We start from the raw sequence: 21,896 nt of genomic DNA, 5'->3' as shown, positions 1-21,896 counted from the left end.
TTTGCCGTTCACTTCTGGACTGAATTCTATCACATTGCATTATCTCAGGTGACGGTTCAGACGACAACGCCAAATGATGCACAGGTTTGCGCTCCCGTAAACGCCGATCAATCTGAACAGCCATAGTCATAGACTCATTCAGACCAGCAGGCGCAGGGAACCCCACCATAACATCTTTAATGGCCTCAGAAAGGCCATCTCTAAACTTTGCAGCCAGAGCGCACTCATTCCACTGAGTAAGTACCGACCACTTCCGAAATTTTTGACAATAAATTTCTGCTTCATCTTGCCCCTGAGAGAGGGCCAACAAAGCTTTTTCAGCCTGAATCTCTTGGTTAGGTTCCTCATAGAGCAAACCTAATGCCAGAAAAAACGCATCCGCATTAAGCAACGCAGGGTCCCCTGGTGCCAATGCAAATGCCCAATCCTGAGGGTCACCCCGCAGGAAAGATATAATTATCTTGACTTGCTGAGCAGGGTCTCCAGAGGAGCGAGATTTCAAAGAAAGAAACAACTTGCAATTGTTCCTAAAATTCAGAAAACGAGATCTATCTCCAGAAAAAAACTCTGGGACAGGAATTCTAGGTTCAGACATAGGAGCATGTACAACAAAATCCTGTATATTTTGAACCTTAGTGGCAAGATTATTCAGGCTGGAAGCCAAACTCTGGACGTCCATGATAAACAGCTGGGATCAGAGCCATTCAAAGATTAAGAGGAGGAGGAAGTAGCCACGCTGCAATAAGGCTAGGCAGCAAACTCTGAGGGAAAGAGAAAAAAAAAAAAAACTTCCTCAGACTACTTATCCTCCTGCTTCAGCCAATACAATTAACACTTTGTTGGCCGGTTATACTGTCATGATCCCAATGGCAGGGGATCACTAAAGGACAAGCACAGATACAAACAAGCTCTAGGGCAATGGAACCTGAGCTGACCGCGACCCTGAACCTAACACACAAATAAAAGTAGCCGGGGAACGTGCCTACGATGATCCTAGACGTCTCGCTCCAGCCGAAGATCTAACTTCCCCTATTAGAAGAAACACAGACCTCTCTTGCCTCCAGAGAAATCCCCCACAGACATAGCAGCCCCCCACATATAATGACGGTGAAATGAGAGGAAAGCACATACGCAGTATGAAAACAGTTTCAGCAAAATGAGGCCCGCTAAAGCTAGATAGCAGATAGCTAGATAGCAGGATACAAAAGTGAACTGCGCGGTCAGCGAAAAACCCTTCAAAAAACCATCCTGAAATTACTTGAACTCATGTGCCAACTCATGGTACATGAGGAGCAATTTCAGCCCACTAGAGCAACCAGCAGCAAGAATCACATATCTGCAGGCGGGACTAAAAACCAAATAAAGCAAAACACAAAAACAGGAAAATCCAAACTTAGCTTGACCAGAAGGTTCTAGGAGCAGGGAGCAGAGGTAACAAGACACACTGGATACATTGATAACCGGCGAGGAAATGCCAGCAAAGCCAGGTTAAATAGGAAACTCCCATATGCTGATGGAACAGGTGGAACCCAGAAACCCAGGAAAGACAAGTCACCCAGTACCATCAGTAACCACCAGAGGGAGCCCAAAAACAGAACTCACAACAGTATCCCTCTTAAAGCCCTTCTATATGTCTCGGTTTTCCAAGTCATCTGCCGGGATATGGGGGTTCATCCATGGATGAGTACGAGGTGAATCCTGTCTTGGGGTGCAAGGTGGTACGTGGCAAAAAATACTATCTGGTGGACTGGAAGGGCCACGGCCCAGAGGGCAGAACCTGGGAACCTGTGGAGCACATTCGGGCTCCGCTGCTCATTGCATCCTTTGAGCGTAGCGAGGCCCAAGGAGGGGGGCCCTAGGAGGGGAGTTATGTTAGGTGCCGAGTTCCTGCCACTGCACAGGGGGAATCTCAAAGCATGTCTGCTGCGGTCTCCCATTCTACATCCACCGCAGGGGAGCCTGCTCAGCGGAGACGTCGGTCCCAGTGTCTTGCTCAGCCTGATACTGTGCAAAGGGTTACTGCTGCCTTTCCAGGCTCTGCTTTTGTAGCCAGCACTGGTCAGCGGCTAGCAGGCTTTTCTGGGACTAAGTCCTGCTTTGCACACACTGAGCATGCCCACGGGAGGACCTCTCATTGGAGGTTGGGGGTCACACACTCAGGTCCTGTAGCAGCTTCTATTGGACCACTAGGAAGGTCCCTGTCTGCTGCAGCTATAAAAGGTTCGCATGGCCGCACGGCCATGCACTAGTATCAACCTATGTTATGAGCTTTGCTATCTTGTGGTCATGTATGCATGTGGTCAGGGTTGGCTGAAGTAAGCCCCTAGAATACCGGCACCTCCGGTGAGCAGTTTTGTGTGTGTGGATTCAGGCTGGCATATAGCCACTAGAATTCCGGCTCCACCGGAGAGGAGTTGTTCGTGTGCTAGGCTGACTGCATGACCACTTTTTGCTTTTGCTCAGTTAGGTAGCTGTGATTCTCTGTGAACTTAACAGGGCACAGCGTTTTCATATCTTTGCGATTCTGTGAAGTAACAGAGTTCGCTTTTACCACCATATAGCGCCGCCATTTGCTAGCAGCAGGTTTCTCTCCTGCACGGTGGACCCCGGGTTGCGAACGCACCTATTTAACATATATATTTACTCGGTGCATTCCACCAACCCTAACACAAGGTTAGAGGAGGCTGCGTTTTTAAAAAGCTGTGAAATTTGCATCACCTGGCTTTTCCAAGCTGTGGTAGCGAACAAGCCATAACCCTAACAGGATAATTTAGGTCTGAAACTTGGGTCAAAGTAATCTGAGCACACAAATCTCCAAGGGTGCCGAAACTTTTGCATTGGTCCATTTTTCTTTTTGTAATTTAAAAAAAATGTAAAAAATGACTATACATGCCATTGTAGATAGATAGATAGATAGATAGATAGTGAACAGACTATAGAAATTAGAGTAAAATTCTGTTATTTTTAAATTCTACTACTTACAATAATTAATAATTTGAATTCAGCCTCTTCATCTTTCACGTAAATTAACCAAACAACGCTTATGTGTTAATCTTTGATCTGACTCCCGCCGGACAATGTAATGTAGTTGCAATTGCCACTTATTGATGGTTTCTACACTAACTGAATTCTAATTGTTCTTTCAGCTACACACAGATTTGGATCCTGGGACTAGCAGAATCAAGTATATTCTCTCTGGAGAGGGAGCCGGCACAATCTTTGTCATCAATGACAAAACAGGAGACATTCATGCGATGAAAAGGCTGGATCGGGAGGAAAAAGCTGAATACACACTAACAGCCCAGGCTGTCGATAGGGATACAAATAAACCTTTGGAACCCCCTTCAGAATTCATTATCAAAGTGCAGGACATTAATGATAATGCACCGGAATTCTTAAATGGACCATATCACGCCACCGTCCCCGAGATGTCTCTTGTGGGTAGGTATTATTTGCTATATTTTTTATCTTGGTTTTTGGATAAAGTTTTGTCAAACTTTTTTTGCAAAAATATCTAAAATTGAAAAGCCAGGATGATTTATTTTGTAAAATAATCAACTGAACTATATTTTTTCCTTAATGGGTGTCTTCCAAGAGTGAGATATAGATAGCTTATCCTATAGAATAGTTCATCCATAAAGCACACCCATTGCTCTGGGCCTTTCGGATAGGTCACTATTATAATGGGAGGTGTGGAAGCAATACCAAGCACCCCTACCAACAGCCATAATGAGATCCCATGGACTCCATAAGTTTTGAATGTATGTGTCTGTATCGCCACAGCTCCATACTGTCATAGGTGTATCAGAGGCTGCAGACAGTCGCACAGCACCTGGCTGCAGAATGTCTCTGCGGTTGGATTTACAGATGCCTTCTTTGTCCTTTGGACTTTTGGACCCAGTGGCAATCTTTCTTCGGCTTTAATTGACAGATCTGGTCCCCTGTTGATGCTTGGAGCTATAGCATTCAGTTATCTTCCTCTTTGGTGCTGCTGGAGGACATCTGTGTTTTCTCGCTAAGTCAAATCAAGATAAGTGTTCCCCTCATTTGTCTATTTCTTCTGTCTTTAGCTGTAGTGGGGATTGACTAGTGCTTACCCCATCCTTCCCTAAGTAGAGCCTGTTGCCAGGGTCAGGCAGGGATTAGGTTCCTACTCGGCCATAGGTGCAGAACCTATATAGGGACATTTAGGTCAGACAGGGTGACATAAGATTTGCCTAGGCATCTCCACTCCCCTTTTCCCTAGTGTTGGGCTCCCTACCCGTCATCTCTTTGTGTTGCACTTAGTCTTTCCCACATTGTGCATGACACATAAACAGTGAAGTCTACATTGTACTATTGGAATGAATGGGAGCCAAGCTGCATTACATAAGAATGGCCACTAGTTTATGAAGCTGTGGTTTTCTGGTTCTATACATTGTGCACGTCTGATTGCCTCATGGGACCTGGTAACAGTTGTTTGGTGGAAGTGCTGAGTGTTGGACCCCACCCATGATGATCTATCCCAGAGGTCCCTATCTACTTCTACTCACCACATATAGAGAAACATTCTGCCATATACTTTATGAGAGAGCTACTGAGAGTCATCTTTCTTATCTCCAGGCAGAACAAAAGAATTATCCTTTGAAATTTAACAAGCCGAAATTTTCTGTCCCCCATCACCATTTCAGGTGAGAGTCAGAAGGCCCTGATATACATTAGACTTTTGGCCGATCTCACTGATATTGGCATGTTCACCCAACCTTGGATTAACGTATATGAGAGTCATAATGGTAATCGGTCACAAGGTTATTGTCACCTAATATAGTAGTAGCATAATGTAGGGGCTAAGACCCTGATTGCAGCAATGTGTCACTTGGATGCTTACTATAGTCTTGATAAAATCATTGCTTTATCAGCAGAATATTATCACTGGATGATGAGTAAACCTGCTGCCATGTTGTCCAACCACACCCCCACCACTGACTGCTTTCTGTGTACACTGTGCATAGGCAGAAGCTGCCAAAAAGTGGTGGGTGACATTCATTTAACCCAAGAAGGTCAGGACAATTATTTCTTATCTGAGAACTGCTTTTTAACTCATTTTTGGCTTACATTATCTTTAATATTTCATATTAGCCTATCTATCTATCTATCTATCTATTATCTATCTACAGTTGAAACTAGAAGTTTCCATACAATATATAAAGACACATCTGCATGTTTTTCTCAATATCTAACATGAAATCAGAATAAACCTTTCCCGTTTTTTGGTCAATTAGGATTACCATAATTATTAATATTTGCCAAATGCCGGAATAATGAGAGAGAGAGAATGTTTTAAGGCATTTTTACTACTTACTACAAAGTCAAAAGTGTACATACATTTAATTAGTATTTGGTACCATTTGGCCTTAAGCTGAATGACTTGGGTGAAATGTTTGGGATCTCCTTCCACAAGCTTCTCACAATAGTTGGTCAGAATTTGGGCCCATTCCTCCTGACTACTGGTGCAACTGATCCAGGTTTGTAGATTGCCTTGCTCGCATTGATATTTTCAGCTTCGCCCATATGCCCATAAATTTTCAACAGGATTGAGATCAGGACTTTGTGATGGCCACTCCAAAACATTGACTTTGTTATCTTTAAGAGACTTTGTTACGATTTTGGCAGTGTGCTTCGGGTCATTGTCCATTTGGAAGACCCTTTTCTGCCCAAGCTTTAACTTCCTAGCTGATGTCTTGAGATGTTGCTTCAGTATTACTACAGTGCATCAGACCCTCCTGCCGCAAAACAACCCCACAACATGATGCTTTCACCACCATGTTTCACAGTTGGGATGGTGTTCTTAGGCTTCCAAGCTTCTACCTTTTTCCTCCAAACGTAACGATGGTCATTATAGCCAAAAAATTTAGTTTCATCAGACCTCTGCACACGTCTCCAAAAATTAAGGTCTGTGTTCCTGTGTGCATTTGAAAACAATCTGGCTTTCTATGTTTCTTTTGCAGTAATGGCTTCTTCCCGGCAGAGTGGCCTTTCAGCCCATGTTGATACAGTACTCGTTTCACTGTGAATATTGACACAATCTTACCAGCTCCCGCCATCATCTTCACAAAGTCTTTTGCTTTTGTCCTTGGGCTGATATGCACATGTCGGACCAAAACACGTTCATCTCTGGGACACAGAACCTGTCTCCTTCCTGAGCGGTATGATGGCTGGACATTCCCATTTTGTTTGTACTTGCATGTAATTGTTTGTACAGATGAACGAGGCACCTTCGGGTATCTTGAAATTGTACCCAAGGGTGAGCCAGTCTTGTGCAAGTCCACAATTCTCTCCCTGATATCTTGGCTGATTTCTTTAGACTTTCAAATGATGATAACAAAGAAGCAGTGTGTTTCAGGTGTGCATTAAAATCCATCCACAGGTGTCTCTAATTAACTCATATGTTGCCAGAAAACCTTTTCAGAAGATTCCAAACCCATGACATCACCATATGGGCAGTGTAGAATTATATAAAGGCATAGTAATCTTAGCGTATGTAAACTTTGACTTTGCAGTAAGTAATAAAAAATGACTCAAAACATTGTCTCTCATTATTCTGGCATTTAGTAAATATTAATAATTATGGTAATCCTAGTTGACCTAAAATGGGAAAGGTTTATTCTGATTTCATGTCAGATATTGAGAAAAACATGCAGATGTATCTTTTTATATAGTGGATGGAAACTGTTGCTTTGAACTGTATCAATCAGTCAAAAGTAAAATTTTAATGGCTGCACCTTCAAAACATGCTTCTTCAGACTCCCTTTAAATCCTTCACCCCGCACCAATAGTCATTTGTTGAGGATAGTTATTTCAATTATTTACCTCATTTGCATTCTCCATTTTAATTGAACAGTAAGTGAGGAACTGTTGTGATTGAAACATAAGTGCTCGCACTATTTAAATGTTTCAGAGATGCTTCATTAGGCGAGGGTTAGTTCTCAACCATTTCATCTGTAAGTAAGGTGTTGTTGTTCACATTCAGATGGGGCTGAAGTGTTCTGTTTTATAACATTTAATTGACTCCCAGTGTATTCCTGTGCAAACATCTGCTGCAATTTTTGCTCGTTGATTAATGACACATATAATAAGAGGCAGACATGGAAAAACATAAATATCCACCTATATATTTTAATCAGAAAGTTCCACTGTGTGAAAGAAAACTGAAGTGGAAAATGTGTTTCATGTTATAAAATATATTAGAAAAATGAAAGATTGAGAGATAATAGATATATAAATAGATAGATAGATAAAAGATATATAGATAATTGATACTTAGATGGCTAATAGATAATAGATAGACTGCTGATAGATTTTTACTTTCAGGGACAGTTTTTACTATCTATCTATCTATCTATCTATTTATCTATCCACTGTATCTATCTACCTATCATACATGTTAGGGCTAGCGGAACGCACCAAATATTAAGACAGATAGAGTATGGTGCGTTCGCAGCCCGGGGTCCACCGTGCAGAGATGGAACCTGCTGCCAAGTAACAATGGACTATATGGCGGTACTCATAAGTATACACACGTGGGTTAAACTGCACCCAACGTGAAGGAAGCGATCCTGTTGCGTCACAGGACCGCGGTACCGCACATAGAGCGCGAGCAAGTAGTCAGCGAACTCAACCCCAACTAGGATTGAAGTCCGATTAGACCCTTGCTGGCACAACACCGCAACTGGGTGTGTAAGGAAACTCAATAACAATTTTAAGGCACAAGAGTGCATGCGGTGCCGCACTGACGAACGCCACTAACCACCCAGGCTTGGGTAAGGAAAGCACAGAGGAAGTGCACGGCGCCGTACTGGCGGTCACAGCAACTGGACGCTGTAATGTGTGATTCGTGCTGTAGGCTAAGTCGGGCGCTAGATAGCAACCATACACCTTCCGCGAACAGACATTCAATAGGGTAGGGGTATCCAAGGACAACTTGCACTCACAACATACACTCATTAACAATTGTACACTAGCCCATGGCCGTGCGGTCATGCGGAGTTTATATAGTCGCAGCACAGGAAGTGGCCACAGAAACTTTGCCCTTCCAAGACCTGTCAAGAGGACCAATGGAATGTGCTGCAGAGCCTGAGCACATGACCCTCGATCTCCAACGGGAGATCTTGCCCTGGGCATGCTCAGTGTGTGCAGACAAGGACTTAGTCCCAGAGAAGTCCGCTCGCTGCTGACCAGCACTGACTTTAATGGCAGAAGCTGAAGAAGCAGCAGTAACTCTCTGTACAGCGTGAGACTGAGCAAGACGCTGGGACCGACGTCCCTGCTGAGCAGACTCCACTGCGGCTGGATAAGAATGGGAGACCGCAGCGGAGATGGCTCGAGATTCCCCCTGTGCAGAAGCGGGAACTCGAGACCTAACATTACCCCCCCTCCTAGGGCCCCCCCCTCCTTGGGCCTCGCTACGCTCGAAGGCAGCAATGAGCTGTGGGGCCCGAATGTTTTCAGCAGGCTCCCATGACCTGTCCTCTGGGCCATAACCCTTCCAATCCACCAGATAGAACTTTTTGCCGCGTACCACCTTGCACCCCAAAATAGCGTTCACCTCGTAATCGTCCGTAGACGAACCCGATGTCCCGGCAGATGACTCGGAAAATCGGGACATGTATACGGGTTTCAAGAGGGACACATGAAAGGTGTCGGTGATACCCAAGCGTGGAGGAAGAGCCAAATGGTAGACCACAGGATTAACCTGTTCGAGAACCTTGAAGGGAACCAAGTAGCGAGGAGCAAACTTAGTGGACTCAACTTGCAGCCTGATGTTACGGGCGGAGAGCCACACCAAGTCGCCAGGAGCAAAGGTCGGAGCGGGACGCCGATGAACATTGGCGGAGGACCTCATTCTCTCCTTGGAGGCCCGAATGGCATCCTGCGTGCGGTCCCAAATGTCCCGTGCCTCCACAGCCCAGTCTGCCACCCTGGAGTCAGCAGAAGACACAGGCATGGGCACAGGAACACGCGGATGCTGGCCGTAATTTAGGAGGAATGGAGTCTGACCGGTAGAGTCGGCTACGGCATTGTTAAGTGCAAACTCTGCCCACGGTAGCAAGGATGCCCAGTCATCCTGCCTGGCAGAAACAAAATGTCGTAAATATGTGACCAAGGTCTGGTTGGCCCTCTCTACCAACCCATTCGTCTCGGGATGATATGCCAAAGAGAGATTCAACTCAATACTGAGTAGACGACAAATTTCTCTCCAGAATCGAGACGCAAACTGGGGACCCCGGTCACTAACAATTTTGTCTGGCATACCATGTAGGCGAAAGATATGCTTGACGAACAAGACAGCCAACGCCCGTGCAGAAGGTAGCCGTGGAAGAGGCACCAAGTGCACCATTTTGGAAAAATGGTCGGTGATCACCCAGATAATGGTGCAGTTACGAGACTTGGGTAAGCCCACCACAAAGTCCATCCCGACCATCTCCCAGGGCCTGTCCGCCACCGGCAGAGGATAAAGCAAACCAGCTGGCCGTTGCCGAGGAGTCTTGTTCTTGGTGCAAGAGACACACGCCCGAACATACTCTGCGACATCACGAGCCATATGCGGCCACCAGTACGTCCTTGCCAGTAACTCAGATGTCCTTTTGGTACCAAAATGTCCACCCACCCTGGACGAGTGTGCCCAAGAGAGAACCTCCGGTCTCAAATTGGATGGAACAAAAGTCTTGCCCGGGGTCACAGACTCTAGCGAAACCGGGGCCACAGTTCTCAAGCTCTCGGTGGGGACAATAAGCCGAGGCTCCTCCTCCTCCTCCGCAGATGACACAACGGAGCGAGAGAGAGCGTCGGCCCAAATGTTCTTCTCCCCAGAAAGAAAATGGAGGGTGAAATGAAACCGGGAGAAGAATAAGGACCATCTGGCCTGGCGAGAATTCAACCGCTGGGCTGTCTGCAGGTACACCAAATTTTCATGGTCTGTGAAGACTTGGAAGTGAAAACGTGCACCCTCCAAGAGATGTCTCCACTCCGAGAAAGCCAACTTCATGGCTAGCAACTCCCTGTCCCCGATGGAATAATTCCTCTCTGCTGGTGAGAAGGTCTTGGAGAAAAAGAAGCAAGGATGCTTCCGACCTTGAGCATCCTTTTGGAAGAGGACTGCTCCAGCACCAACAGAAGAGGCATCCACCTCCATGATAAATGGCTTATCAACATCGGGGCGATGTAGGATGGGAGCGCTAGCAAAGTGTGACTTTATAGAGTTAAAGGCCTTGGAGACCTCCTCAGACCACAATTTGGGATTCGCCCCCTTCTTGGTGAGGGCAACCAAGGGAGCTACCAAAGTTGAGAAGTGCGGAATGAACTGGCGATAATAATTAATGAACCCCATAAAGCGCTGCACCGCTTTAAGAGAATGGGGTTCCTGCCAGTCCATCACAGCCTGTAGTTTGACAGGATCCATAGCCAATCCCTGGGCAGAGATGATGTAGCCTAGGAAAGGTAAGGACTCCTGCTCAAACATACACTTCTCCAACTTGGCATAGAGGGAGTTTGCCCGTAGGAGGTCGAAGATTTTGCAAACATCTCTCCGGTGGGAGTCAATATCTGGAGAGTAGATGAGAATATCATCCAGATAGACTACGACCGAGGTGGAAAGCATATCCCGGAAGATATCGTTCACAAAGTCTTGGAAAACGGCTGGGGCACTACAGAGCCCGAAGGGCATCACCAGATATTCATAGTGCCCATCCCTGGTGTTAAAAGCCGTCTTCCATTCGTCCCCCTCACGGATGCGAATCAGGTTGTAAGCACCCCGCAGATCTAGTTTAGTAAATACCCTTGCTCCCCGAAGCCTATCGAAGAGCTCAGATATCAAGGGCAAAGGATACTTGTTCTTAACGGTGATGGCGTTAAGACCCCTGTAGTCTATGCATGGACGCAATTCTCCATTCTTCTTCTGCACGAAGAAGAACCCTGCCCCAGCAGGTGACACTGACTTCCTAATGAATCCTCTTGCCAGATTTTCCTGGATGTACTGTGACATTGCCTCCGTCTCCGGGAGAGATAGCGGATAGACTCGACCCCGGGGAGGCTCAGCACCAGGCAAGAGATCAATAGGACAGTCATAGGGGCGATGGGGCGGAAGGATCTCCGCCGCCTTTTTGGAGAACACGTTTGCATAAGACCAATAGTGCTTGGGGAGAGAGGAAAGATCTGCGGGTACCTCTGTAGTAGCAACCTGAACGCACTCCCTCTGACACCTACCCCCACAAGATTCGCCCCATCCCAGGATTCTGCCAGAGGACCACTCAATATGAGGAGAGTGGTACCGTAGCCAAGGTATTCCCAACAGGACCTCATCAATTCCCTCAGGAATGACGAGCAGAGATATAATCTCCTGATGAGATGGCGACATGGACAGAGTAAAAGGGATGGTCTGGTGTGTTATCTGTGAGGGCAGTGCCGACCCATTCACCACTCGCTCCGTTACAGGTTGAGCTAGCATAACCAGGGGTATTGCGTGACAATGGGTGAAGGCAGAAGACATAAAATTGCCCTCCGCCCCAGAATCCACGCAGAGCTCTACCGAGTGGGAGAATGAGCCTATAGTAATTGTCCCCTTAAAGGACAATTTAGAGGCAAACGTCGCCGTGTTTAGTGTACCTCCACCTACTACCACTAAACGCTGACGTTTCCTCGATCGCTGAGAACATCTGGTGGCTAGATGTCCTGACTGCTGGCAAACATGACAGACGTTGAGTGCACAAGCGGTCCGGGACTTAGATCCCGCTTGGGACACTTCCCTGGCCTCATGTGACTCAGGAACCAGGACCGGAGATTCCAGAGGTTTGGCGAAGGTAGGAGCCAGCCGAAACCCCTGCCTACACTGGGCTCGCTCTAACCTCCGCTCGTTAAAACGGAGGTCAATTCGAGTGGAGACAGTTATTAACTCCTCCAGTGTGGCAGGAATCTCCCTAGTGGCCAGAGCGTCCTTAACGTGGTCAGCCAGGCCCCTCCAAAATATGGGGATAAGAGCTTTATCCGACCAATCCAGCTCAGAAGCTAAAGTGCGGAATTGGACGGCGAATTGACTGACCAAGGACTCACCCTGAGTTAATGCCAGCAGTTGGAGCGCCGTATCATGGGTGACTTGAGGTCCTAAAAAGACCTGTTTCAGAGTGCTCAGAAACAGCGGAGCACTCTGCACCACATGATCGCCACGCTCCCACAGTGGCGTAGCCCATTCCAACGCCCTGTCCGACAAGAGAGACACAATAAATCCCACCTTAGCCCGCTCTGTGGGAAAACGTGCAGCCAGGAGCTCGAGGTGAATAGAGCACTGACTCACAAATCCCCTACAAAACTTGCTATCACCAGAAAATTTTTCTGGCAGCGGGAGGCGAGAAAATGTCGGAGCAGGGGTGGCAATGGACAGGGTTGCTGCAGCCACGCTAGCAGCCTGTACAGCAACCGCGGTAACATCCACAGCTGAGGTTGCGCTCTCAAGAGCCGCCAACCTACCCTCCAGCTGCTGGATATACCGCAAGGATTGCTGTTTGTCCGTCATTAATAGCCATACCCTGGCGCTAGTGTAATGTTAGGGCTAGCGGAACGCACCAAATATTAAGACAGATAGAGCATGGTGCGTTCGCTGCCCGGGGTCCACCGTGCAGAGATGGAACCTGCTGCCAAGTAATGACGGACTATATGGCGGTACTCATAAGTATACACACGTGGGTTAAACTGCACCCAACGTGAAGGAAGCGATCCTGTTGCGTCACAGGACCGCGGTACCGCACATAGAGCGCGAGCAAGTAGTCAGCGAACTCAACCCCAACTAGGATTGAAGTCCGATTAGACCCTTGCTGGCATAACACCGCAACTGGGTGTGTAAGGAAATTAAATAACGATTTTAAGGCACAAGAGTGCATGCGGTGCCGCACTGACGAATGCCACTAACCACCCAGGCTTGGGTAAGGAAAGCACAGAGGAAGTGCACGGCGCCGTACTGGCGGTCACAGCAACTGGACGCTGTAATGTGTGATTCGTGCTGTAGGCTAAGTCGGGCGCTAGATAGCAACCATACACCTTCCGCGAACAGACATTCAATAGGGTAGGGGTATCCAAGGACGACTTGCACTCACAACATACACACATTAACAATTGTACACTAGCGCATGGCCGTGCGGTCATGCGCAGTTTATATAGTCGCAGCACAGGAAGTGGCCACAGAAACTTTGCCCTTCCAAGACCTGCCAAGAGGACCAATGGAATGTGCTGCAGAGCCTGAGCACATGACCCTCGATCTCCAACGGGAGATCTTGCCCTGGGCATGCTCAGTGTGTGCAGACAAGGACTTAGTCTCAGAGAAGTCCGCTCGCTGCTGACCAGCACTGACTTTAGTAGCAGAAGCTGAAGAAGCAGCAGTAACTCTCTGTACAGCGTGAGACTGAGCAAGACGCTGGGACCGACGTCCCTGCTGAGCAGACTCCACTGCGGCTGGATAAGAATGGGAGATCGCAGCGGAGATGGCTCGAGATTCCCCCTGTGCAGAAGCGAGAACTCGAGACCTAACAATACATCTATTATCTATCAATCTAACTAAAAAATCTGTAAAAAACAGACAGCACTCCGAAAATCAAAGTGACAAACCGTGGCTTTACTGATACATTAGCAGCAATGTTTTGGCAGATTTCTTTGCTTTTCTCGATCTGCTGATTTTCTATTTTGGAGGTTTGGACATCACCTTTACAGGTTTTATTGCACCAGTTTTCTTAGGTAGTGCTGCCAAATTTTCTGTAATCTGTCTATTTATCATCTATCATACATTGTTCCACAATTCTTGACTACAGAGATTGTTCCACATATATCAACTATCTGCAGAAGGGATGACTGAGGAACAAGGGAGGCTCCATTTTGGATTTATGAATTCAGACCCCATAGATTCGGAAGATCTCCCACCACTCCAGAAATGTGGCCCCCACCCGTGGGAAAAGCACATAGATTCCCACCAGAGCAGGACTTTTACCATTTGGCAAGAGAATTAGAGGGCACATGTTAATGAAAGCAAGGAGGAGCAGAGCTAGGACCCCCTGCTGTCTTTTGTGCAAGGCAGCCAACATCAAAGCAGACTCTAGCCTGAACGTCACTGACACCTAGAGATGAATCATCTGAGTACTATGAAAGCCAGACCCAGCATCTCCGACATCTAGAGATGAATTATGAGCATACCGTGCATCTCAGGGTTATGTCCGATGTACTGCCAGAATCCTGGAAGCACCCTGCCTGTACCTCTGCGTCCCATATCTCTCTAGCAGTCCCGGATTCCAAGCTATCGAGACTGGCTCTCCAGAGCCACTTAGCTGACCCAAGTTTCGACTCTGTGTCGGTCCAGCCCCAACGAACCCTTTGAGACATCAGTCATCCGGTTTGGACCTCGCCCTGGGAAGTTATGACCCATCCTTATTGGGAATTATTTCGGCAAGGAGGTCACGGGAGTAGAATTCAGTACAAACCAAAGTGGCGATGGCAAATATAGGATGGGGCACGCTAAGGGTTAAAAGCTGGCTACACACTTTCAGCCCAGTCTTCGTTCTGCCTTGTAAGACACGCCACGTTACATATGGTGACTTACCAGGAACTAAGGAAGTACCTGTGGACACGTTAACTCAACACCTACAGCTAACTGCTATTCCGAATCCATACCCTATTTATTATCTGTACCTCTGGCTGTATTATCTGTATAATACTCTGTATATATTTGTAGTTTCTAGTGTGCCTTTTGGCAATTAAGTTATCAATTAATTTTGGATTGCTCTTATATCTTGAAACCCAATTTCCCACCTCCCTGAGTTCGGCTAGTACTTATACACTACCTGGGGTTGGTTTATGACCCGAAATAAGCTTGTAAATGGACAGGGCTTATATCTAATGAGGAACTGGTGGCAGCATACCGTTCTGTTGCTATAGGGGGATCCTGCAGTGATGGATCGGATGTTTATATATAAATTCCCCGCCTGGGACTGGTGATATATATAATGCCTTCACTGCAGAGTCCCCTGATAACCAGTACATTATAAGGCAGTCTCTCTGGCGACTACATACCGTAGCTACAGTTCCCTGACTGACCTGAGGGTAAGTGGGCACCATAGAGCTGCAACTGTGTAAGCTCCACCACAGATTGGTAACGGTGGGGTGATATCCGTAACCCCCCAGTCCACTCGTGTGTGTGTTTTCATTACAATGACTAATGTATGAAGGCTAGGGGAGGTGTCCAGCTTTTAAATCCTTGGAGAACTCGGGTCCTAAAATGTGAAAGGATTGGCAATGAGTATGTGCAACCACCAATCCAATAAACAGTAAATGGAGCTGTGTTTGTACATGCTCTCAAGTGTTTCATCAGCATTTTGGATGTATGCTCTCTGGGGTCTTATGAGCGGGACCCCCATCTTTCACAGATTTGACTCTGGAATCCCTTTTATGTGATCAGTGTAAGTATAAGTAGTGGTGGAATCTCATACATTAATGAGCCTGGGAAAATGGATAGTGATTTTCCCCTCTCATCACGTCGCGAATAGACATGACCAAGTTTGGAGAATGGGCACATTGATGATTTGCTTTGACACAATGTAATCACAAGTAACAATCCTTTGAGGAATTATTCCATATTTAAGTATAGTATAGCCACAATCATTTTCTTAAGTTGATTTCCCTTTTACACAAATGCAAAGTCAAAATGACTTAATTAACGGGCCATATTTCTGAGGTCAGCAGAAAATTAGTCCAGAGGGTAAACTTGTATCAAGAAGAGGATGGGAAAGAAAATGGCAGATGTTAGGAAATATGTTTGCAGTGAAGCAGATGTTGCCAATCCACGTTGTGATTTTGCATTGTTTTGTAGACTATTTTATGGCTTAAAAAATCCCTGGTCTGTTAGACATCAAGGATACAGAGGGATCACCGAGAATTTATTTGCACACAGTGTAATGGACAAGTATTGAATAAGATATTATAAGGCTGATGTGCAATGTTCTTTAAGAAATGGGTGAATCATCAGTGTATCAAAAATTCATAACGACTCGAACAATAAATCATGGACACATTTAATATTAATGAAGCTTTTAAAATTCTCTGTTAGTTTTTCCTGTATAGAATGTATATGTACGGCTTTTGGTGTCTTTCGGCTTTATGTAACCAGCAGAGTCAAGGTTAAGTATTTAGCTACGTTATCTGACTTTTCAAATAATAAAATGATCTCAATGGATTACGGCCACAACTAATTCATATTCTTATGTTGAAATGACCCTTTCGCTCCTGTGGTTGAATAGGGCGTGGGCATAGATGTACATTTGATCATAAGGATATCCAAAAAACATGTATTCATAAATATAGTGGCTAGAGACATGTTAATGTTAGTTTCTCCATCACACATTTCCCTTCAGGAAACAAAACTGTGAAACGCGCATTGGGGCAGTTGGGGCTTGTGCATGTTCCATTGACTTTACCATGGGTAAGCATTACATTGCATTTGTTTTTGCATGGACTGAGTTACTTAATTGACAGTTGTTTGCTTCACATGTAATTTTTAACTTTATCAGTGACCTTTGATTTAACAAATATATAATATTTTTTATTGTTATCCCAGTCTGACCTCACTTACCACCTCCTTTTTTCTACACTTGATTTATTTTCTCTCTTTGAATTCTCTGACATGTATCAGTCACTATATGATCCATGTTTTTTAATATAATTCCTTTTGCAATAAATTTGTAATTAATTTTAAATTTCTGTGAGTGGCATTTTTTGGATACTTTGTATATAGGTTGCATAGATGTACAGTTGTGGCTAAAAGTATTGACACCCCTGCAATTCTGTCAGATAATACTCCGTTTCTTCCTGAAAATGATTGCAATCACAAATTCTTTATTATTATCTTCATTTAATTTGTCTTAAATGAAAAAACACAAAAAGAATTGTCCTAAAACCAAATTGGATATAATTCCACACCAAACATAAAAAGGGGGTGGACAAAAGTATTGGCACTGTTCGAAAAATCATGTGATGCTTCTCTAATTTGTGTAATTAACAGCACCTGTAACTTACCTGTGGCACCTAACAGGTGTTGGCAATAACTAAATCACACTTGCAGCCAGTTGACAGGGATTAAAGTTGACTCAACCTTGTCCTTGTGTGTACCACATTGAGCATGGAGAAAAGAAAGAAGACCAAAGAACTGTCTGAGGACTTGAGAAACCAAATTGTGAGGAAGCATGAGCAATCTCAAGGCTACAAGTCCATCTCCAAAGACCTGAATGTTCCTGTGTCTACCGTGCGCAGTGTCATCAAGAAGTGTAAAGCCCATGGCACTGTGGCTAACCTCCCTAGATGTGGACAAAAAAGAAAAATTGACAAGAGATTTCAACACAAGATTGTGCGGATGTTGGATAAAGAACCTCGACTAACATCTAAACAAGTTCAAGCTGCCCTGCAGTCCGAGGGTACAACAGTGACCTGAATCCCATAGAACACCTGTGGAGAGATCTAAAAATGGCAGTTTGGAGAACCCTTCAAATATCAGGGACCTGGAGCAGTTTGCCAAAGAAGAATGGTCTAAAATTCCAGCAGAGCATTGTAAGAAACTCATTGATGGTTACCGGAAGCAGTTGGTCGCAATTATTTTGGCTAAATGTTGTGCAACCAAGTATTAGGCTGAGGGTGCCAATACTTTTGTCTGGCCCATTTTTGGAGTTTTGTGTGAAATGATCAATGTTTTGATTTTTGCTTCATTCTCTTTTGTGTTTTTTTCATTTAAGACAAATAAAATCAAGATAATAATACCAAAGAATTTGTGATTGCAATCATTTTCAGGAAGAAACTGAGTACTATTTGACAGAATTGCAGGGATGTCAATACTTTTGGCCACAACTGTACATTTGGCGGTAAAACACCGTCAATAGATATGTGGACTTATCTATCGATTAGTTTATCAGCTCTTAGAATTCTCAAGAATTCTGGCACACCAGTGAGGAGGATCAACGCGTTTTAACTATGAAGTCTTACTCATGATCTACCCAAGACTTCATAGTTGAAACGCGTTGATCCTCCTCACTGGTGTGCCAGGTGTTTGCTATGTAAAGATTTTTCTTGTTGAAGAACTTTTTATCGCTTTAATTGTCTAATAAAGTCTCACAAAGTCTGAACTGCCTCCACCTCCAGCTGGATCATTTCTCTTTTTGTCTTAATGTTAAAGATAGGTACGCAGGCCGCATGCGGGCCGCATGCAGAAGTAGGTGGAGCTAGCGGCGGAGGTGCTGCCGAGGGCGGGGCTTCACGGAGGAAGTCCGCAGCCCTCCGCAGATCAGAAAAACGCTAGTGTGAAACTAGCCTTAGACATGATGTTCAAATCTGAATCAATCACTATAATGCGAGTTTCAAGACCAACACCTATTATACCTCCATTTAAAATTCTTGGGTCTCTAATATTTCTAGGGTTGTCACTTATCCTCAAATTTAGGATACCTGAGTATTCTAGATAACTTAATCGTTGACCAACTCTTAATTTTCTGAAGGTCAATTTTGCCTACATATACGTTATAAAATGTATATATTTGGAAACACCCTTTAAAACCTTCCCATTATAAGTCCTTTATAGAGGCACCTGAGTCATTTATATCCATCCTCTACATTTTTACCTAAAGATTATTGCAGTTTTAATTTCATTTGAGGTGACTTTGTCTCTCAGTGCATTGCCAATTTATTCAACGAGAGCACTTATTCAAAAATCTAATCACCAAGTAGTTGGCATTCTTACTCTGAATCAAGATAAATGATTACTGGTGTTTGACGAATCAACCCTGCATCAAATTTCTTTCATCTCAATCATTCTCTATCCTTAAATGTTTAACAAGGAAGTTACCTTAGGCAAGTTAATGGGTGAAACTTTGAGTCAACTTTAACATATTCATAGATAGTCTTTTGAATACTTTCTCATATCGATCTCCAATTTGGAATCTTCCACGCTCAATTCTCCCCCATTTGTCCACAAAATTGGCAGTATCACCAGGACTTGTAAAATAAATGGACTATTTTACCAATAAAGGGGTTGTTTGAGACTTTACCAGTGATGGCCTATCCTTGGTCATGAATGTCTGATCGGTGGGTGATACCTGGCACCCCCACCATTTAGTTGTAGGTCAGAACTCCTTCGTTATTTAGCTGAACAACTCTATCGACTGTATGGTGGCCATGGACGTGTACTGAACATCCGCCCCATTTTCAAATCAATAGGGGGTGGATGTACAGTACCAGGTCATGGAAAGTATTTAGTCAATAAAGATATCCTATGCAGCTCTATAGCTGAGCGGTACAGGTAGCCACCTACACCGGGACGCATAAAGGCCCAGGATGGGGACATTATTACTGGAAGATGCCAAGGATGGGGACATTATTAAAAAAGGGGCCCAGGATGGGAACATTTTTAAATAAAGGGGACCAGGATGGGGATTTTATTAAAGCTGACATAGGTGTTCAGGATGGGGGCAATGCAAATGGCCCCAGGATGGGGACAATAAATAAAAGGACTCACGATCTGGGACCTTATTAAAGGGCACCTGTCAGAAGGATTGTGAACAGTAGCCTATAGACAGTGTCAGATCAGTGCCATTATACTGATTAAAATTGTACCTTGGTTGATGAAATCCATCTTGTGGTTGTTAAATTTTTGCAGTTTTAAGTTAATGAGATTCTTTATGCCTCCCATCCTGGGCGCATATGTCAACTTCAATAATGATCTGTGAATGTCACATATTCTGGCAAATTCTAACTTTTTTGTGAAATTGATTTTGTGAATTTAATTTTTTGTTAAATCGGCACAAAGCTCTAATTCCAAGATTTGTATACCTAGAAAAAAAAATCTGTATCTCCCGATGCATCCACTAAGGAGCCACCTTCCTTGTCGAGAAGAACTAATTTGCATAACCCCATCCCGAGAAGTAGCACATTGGCTCCTAGATGTTGGTCTCCACAAAGAGAAACATTATTCCTCCAAACCTCCGTCAAGGACCTCTCATACATTCAACCAGTATCCAGCTCTGCACTGATGAAGGGCAAAACCCCTGAAACAGTTGTCTGAAGATGGGTGTAGTTCTCTTCTGGTGTACCTAAACATCTTTAGTGGTGTTTTAAGGCTTGTCAAATGGTCGGAGGTTGACTTATAATATAGCGATAAACATAAAGTGTCCCTAGAGAGCTCGCTTTCTGCCTCCTTTAGGCAAGCTAATTTACATAATTATTTCCCAGGAAGCTCGCCAGTCTCTGCAGTCATAAAAAAAAATACTGCCCCTCGACATGTATATTTTGGGCATTCAGAAACTCTTATAAAAACAAACTGTGCTGAAATAATACAAACTGCAAACGCCTGAACAAAATTACAAACTATTCGTTCATTTTTTTTCCATTTCCTATTGTTTTTATTACAGCTTTTTGACATCTATTGAGAAATCCAACTGATAAGTCGAAGGGGTCTATAGTTGACCTTGACCAAGTCTCCTCCAAGTTACTGTACGAACATATTATTTTTTCCTTTGTTTATCCGAGTCGGTAAATAACAAAAAAAAATTAAAATAAAAAATGAAAAAAATAAAATAAAAAATCATTAGAGCTCTTTGTATTTATGTCAGCTCAATCGAGTTCCAGCACTGTGATTATTACGTGGACTAAATTCTAATTGACCTGCTGTGATATAGTTCTCGCATATGGAAGATAACAGGAAAAATCATATTTTTCTTAAAATAATAGGTAGACGAAAACTCGGTCTTAATATTCATATAAAAAGGCTTCCCGCTGTTGTTGAAGGTAAGAGTATAAAAGCTTTTGCAGGCTGATTTTTGAGAGCTCTTCTAGATTTTTTTTTTTTTGCAAAGGATGTAATGTACTGGCACTGAGAAAGAAAAATAGCTCAGAAAATAATTGCCCAGGACTCTCTGTGAGCAGAGAAACTAATATAACAGAATTCATAGTACGAACACTATGGATTCTTGTAATGTTATGATGTCATTGTGACTCTAATGGGCTCATCAGTTCTCCAGAAACTATCAGAGATGATACTCATCTTCTGATACTACAACTTGAGCCATTAGGATGAACCGGACCATGCAAAAGTCATTTTAAACCCAAATACATGATATAAAAGATCCTCAACATGGAACGGAGCTTCAGAATTAGATGTTAAAGAAACATTACTTCTGATCCAAGCTAGACGACCGACCTGTCCATGGAAAACTGTATATATGGAGTTCCAGTTCATTAAAGGGAATCTATCAGCTGGTTTTAGCTATGTAATCTGAAAGCAGCATGGTGTAAAGGAAGAAACCCTGAATTCGGTGATGCATCACTTTCTAGGCTGTGTCAATAAAATCAATGTTTTATCAGCAGAAGATTATCACTACAGGACTAGTGTCTTGTGTCTCCTAGTCCTCCTGCTCTGTATGTAGCCACACCCCCACCACTGATTAGCAGCTGTTTGTAAATAAACTGAAATCTGCCAATCAGTGGTGTGGGCGGGGATTTGCTAGATCTGCAACAGAGAAAACTGTGATTGTATTAAAATGGTAGCAAGCAGCCCAGCAAGTGACACTTTGCTGTAATCAGGGTCTTAGCCCCTTCATCATACTGCTGTCAGGTTACATAGAAAAACCTGCACATAGATTCCATTTAACTTCTAGGAGTTGTCACCATGTTAATTCCAAGGTTCTACTATTAGAGGTCGGACCATGTTGATCTCCACTAATCACAAGAATAATTGTCTCTAAATGTTAATGAGCATGTGCAACCTTATGGGCAGTGTTAGGGCTGGCGGAACGCGCCGAGTAAATATAACGATAGTAAAGATGCGTTCACAGCCCGGGGTCCACAGTGCAGGA

The 21,896-nt window shown here is 44.2% G+C and overlaps 1 protein-coding gene across 1 annotated transcript in view; it reads left to right on the top strand.

The window, feature by feature from the left end:
- The window catches only part of CDH8 (cadherin 8), a 525,615-nt gene that overhangs the window by 212,976 nt on the left and 290,743 nt on the right, over nucleotides 1-21,896 (top strand). The window contains exon 3 of the mRNA XM_069738885.1: nucleotides 3,147-3,441. Coding sequence (XP_069594986.1) covers nucleotides 3,147-3,441 — 295 coding nt within the window. The remainder of the gene's footprint in view (nucleotides 1-3,146; nucleotides 3,442-21,896) is intronic.

The sequence above is a fragment of the Ranitomeya imitator genome, chromosome 9 (assembly GCF_032444005.1).
Source record: "Ranitomeya imitator isolate aRanImi1 chromosome 9, aRanImi1.pri, whole genome shotgun sequence".
NCBI classification, from domain to species: domain Eukaryota; kingdom Metazoa; phylum Chordata; class Amphibia; order Anura; family Dendrobatidae; genus Ranitomeya; species Ranitomeya imitator.
Note: the sequence above shows the minus strand (reverse complement) of the source record. Positions and strands in the feature narration are given on the sequence as shown.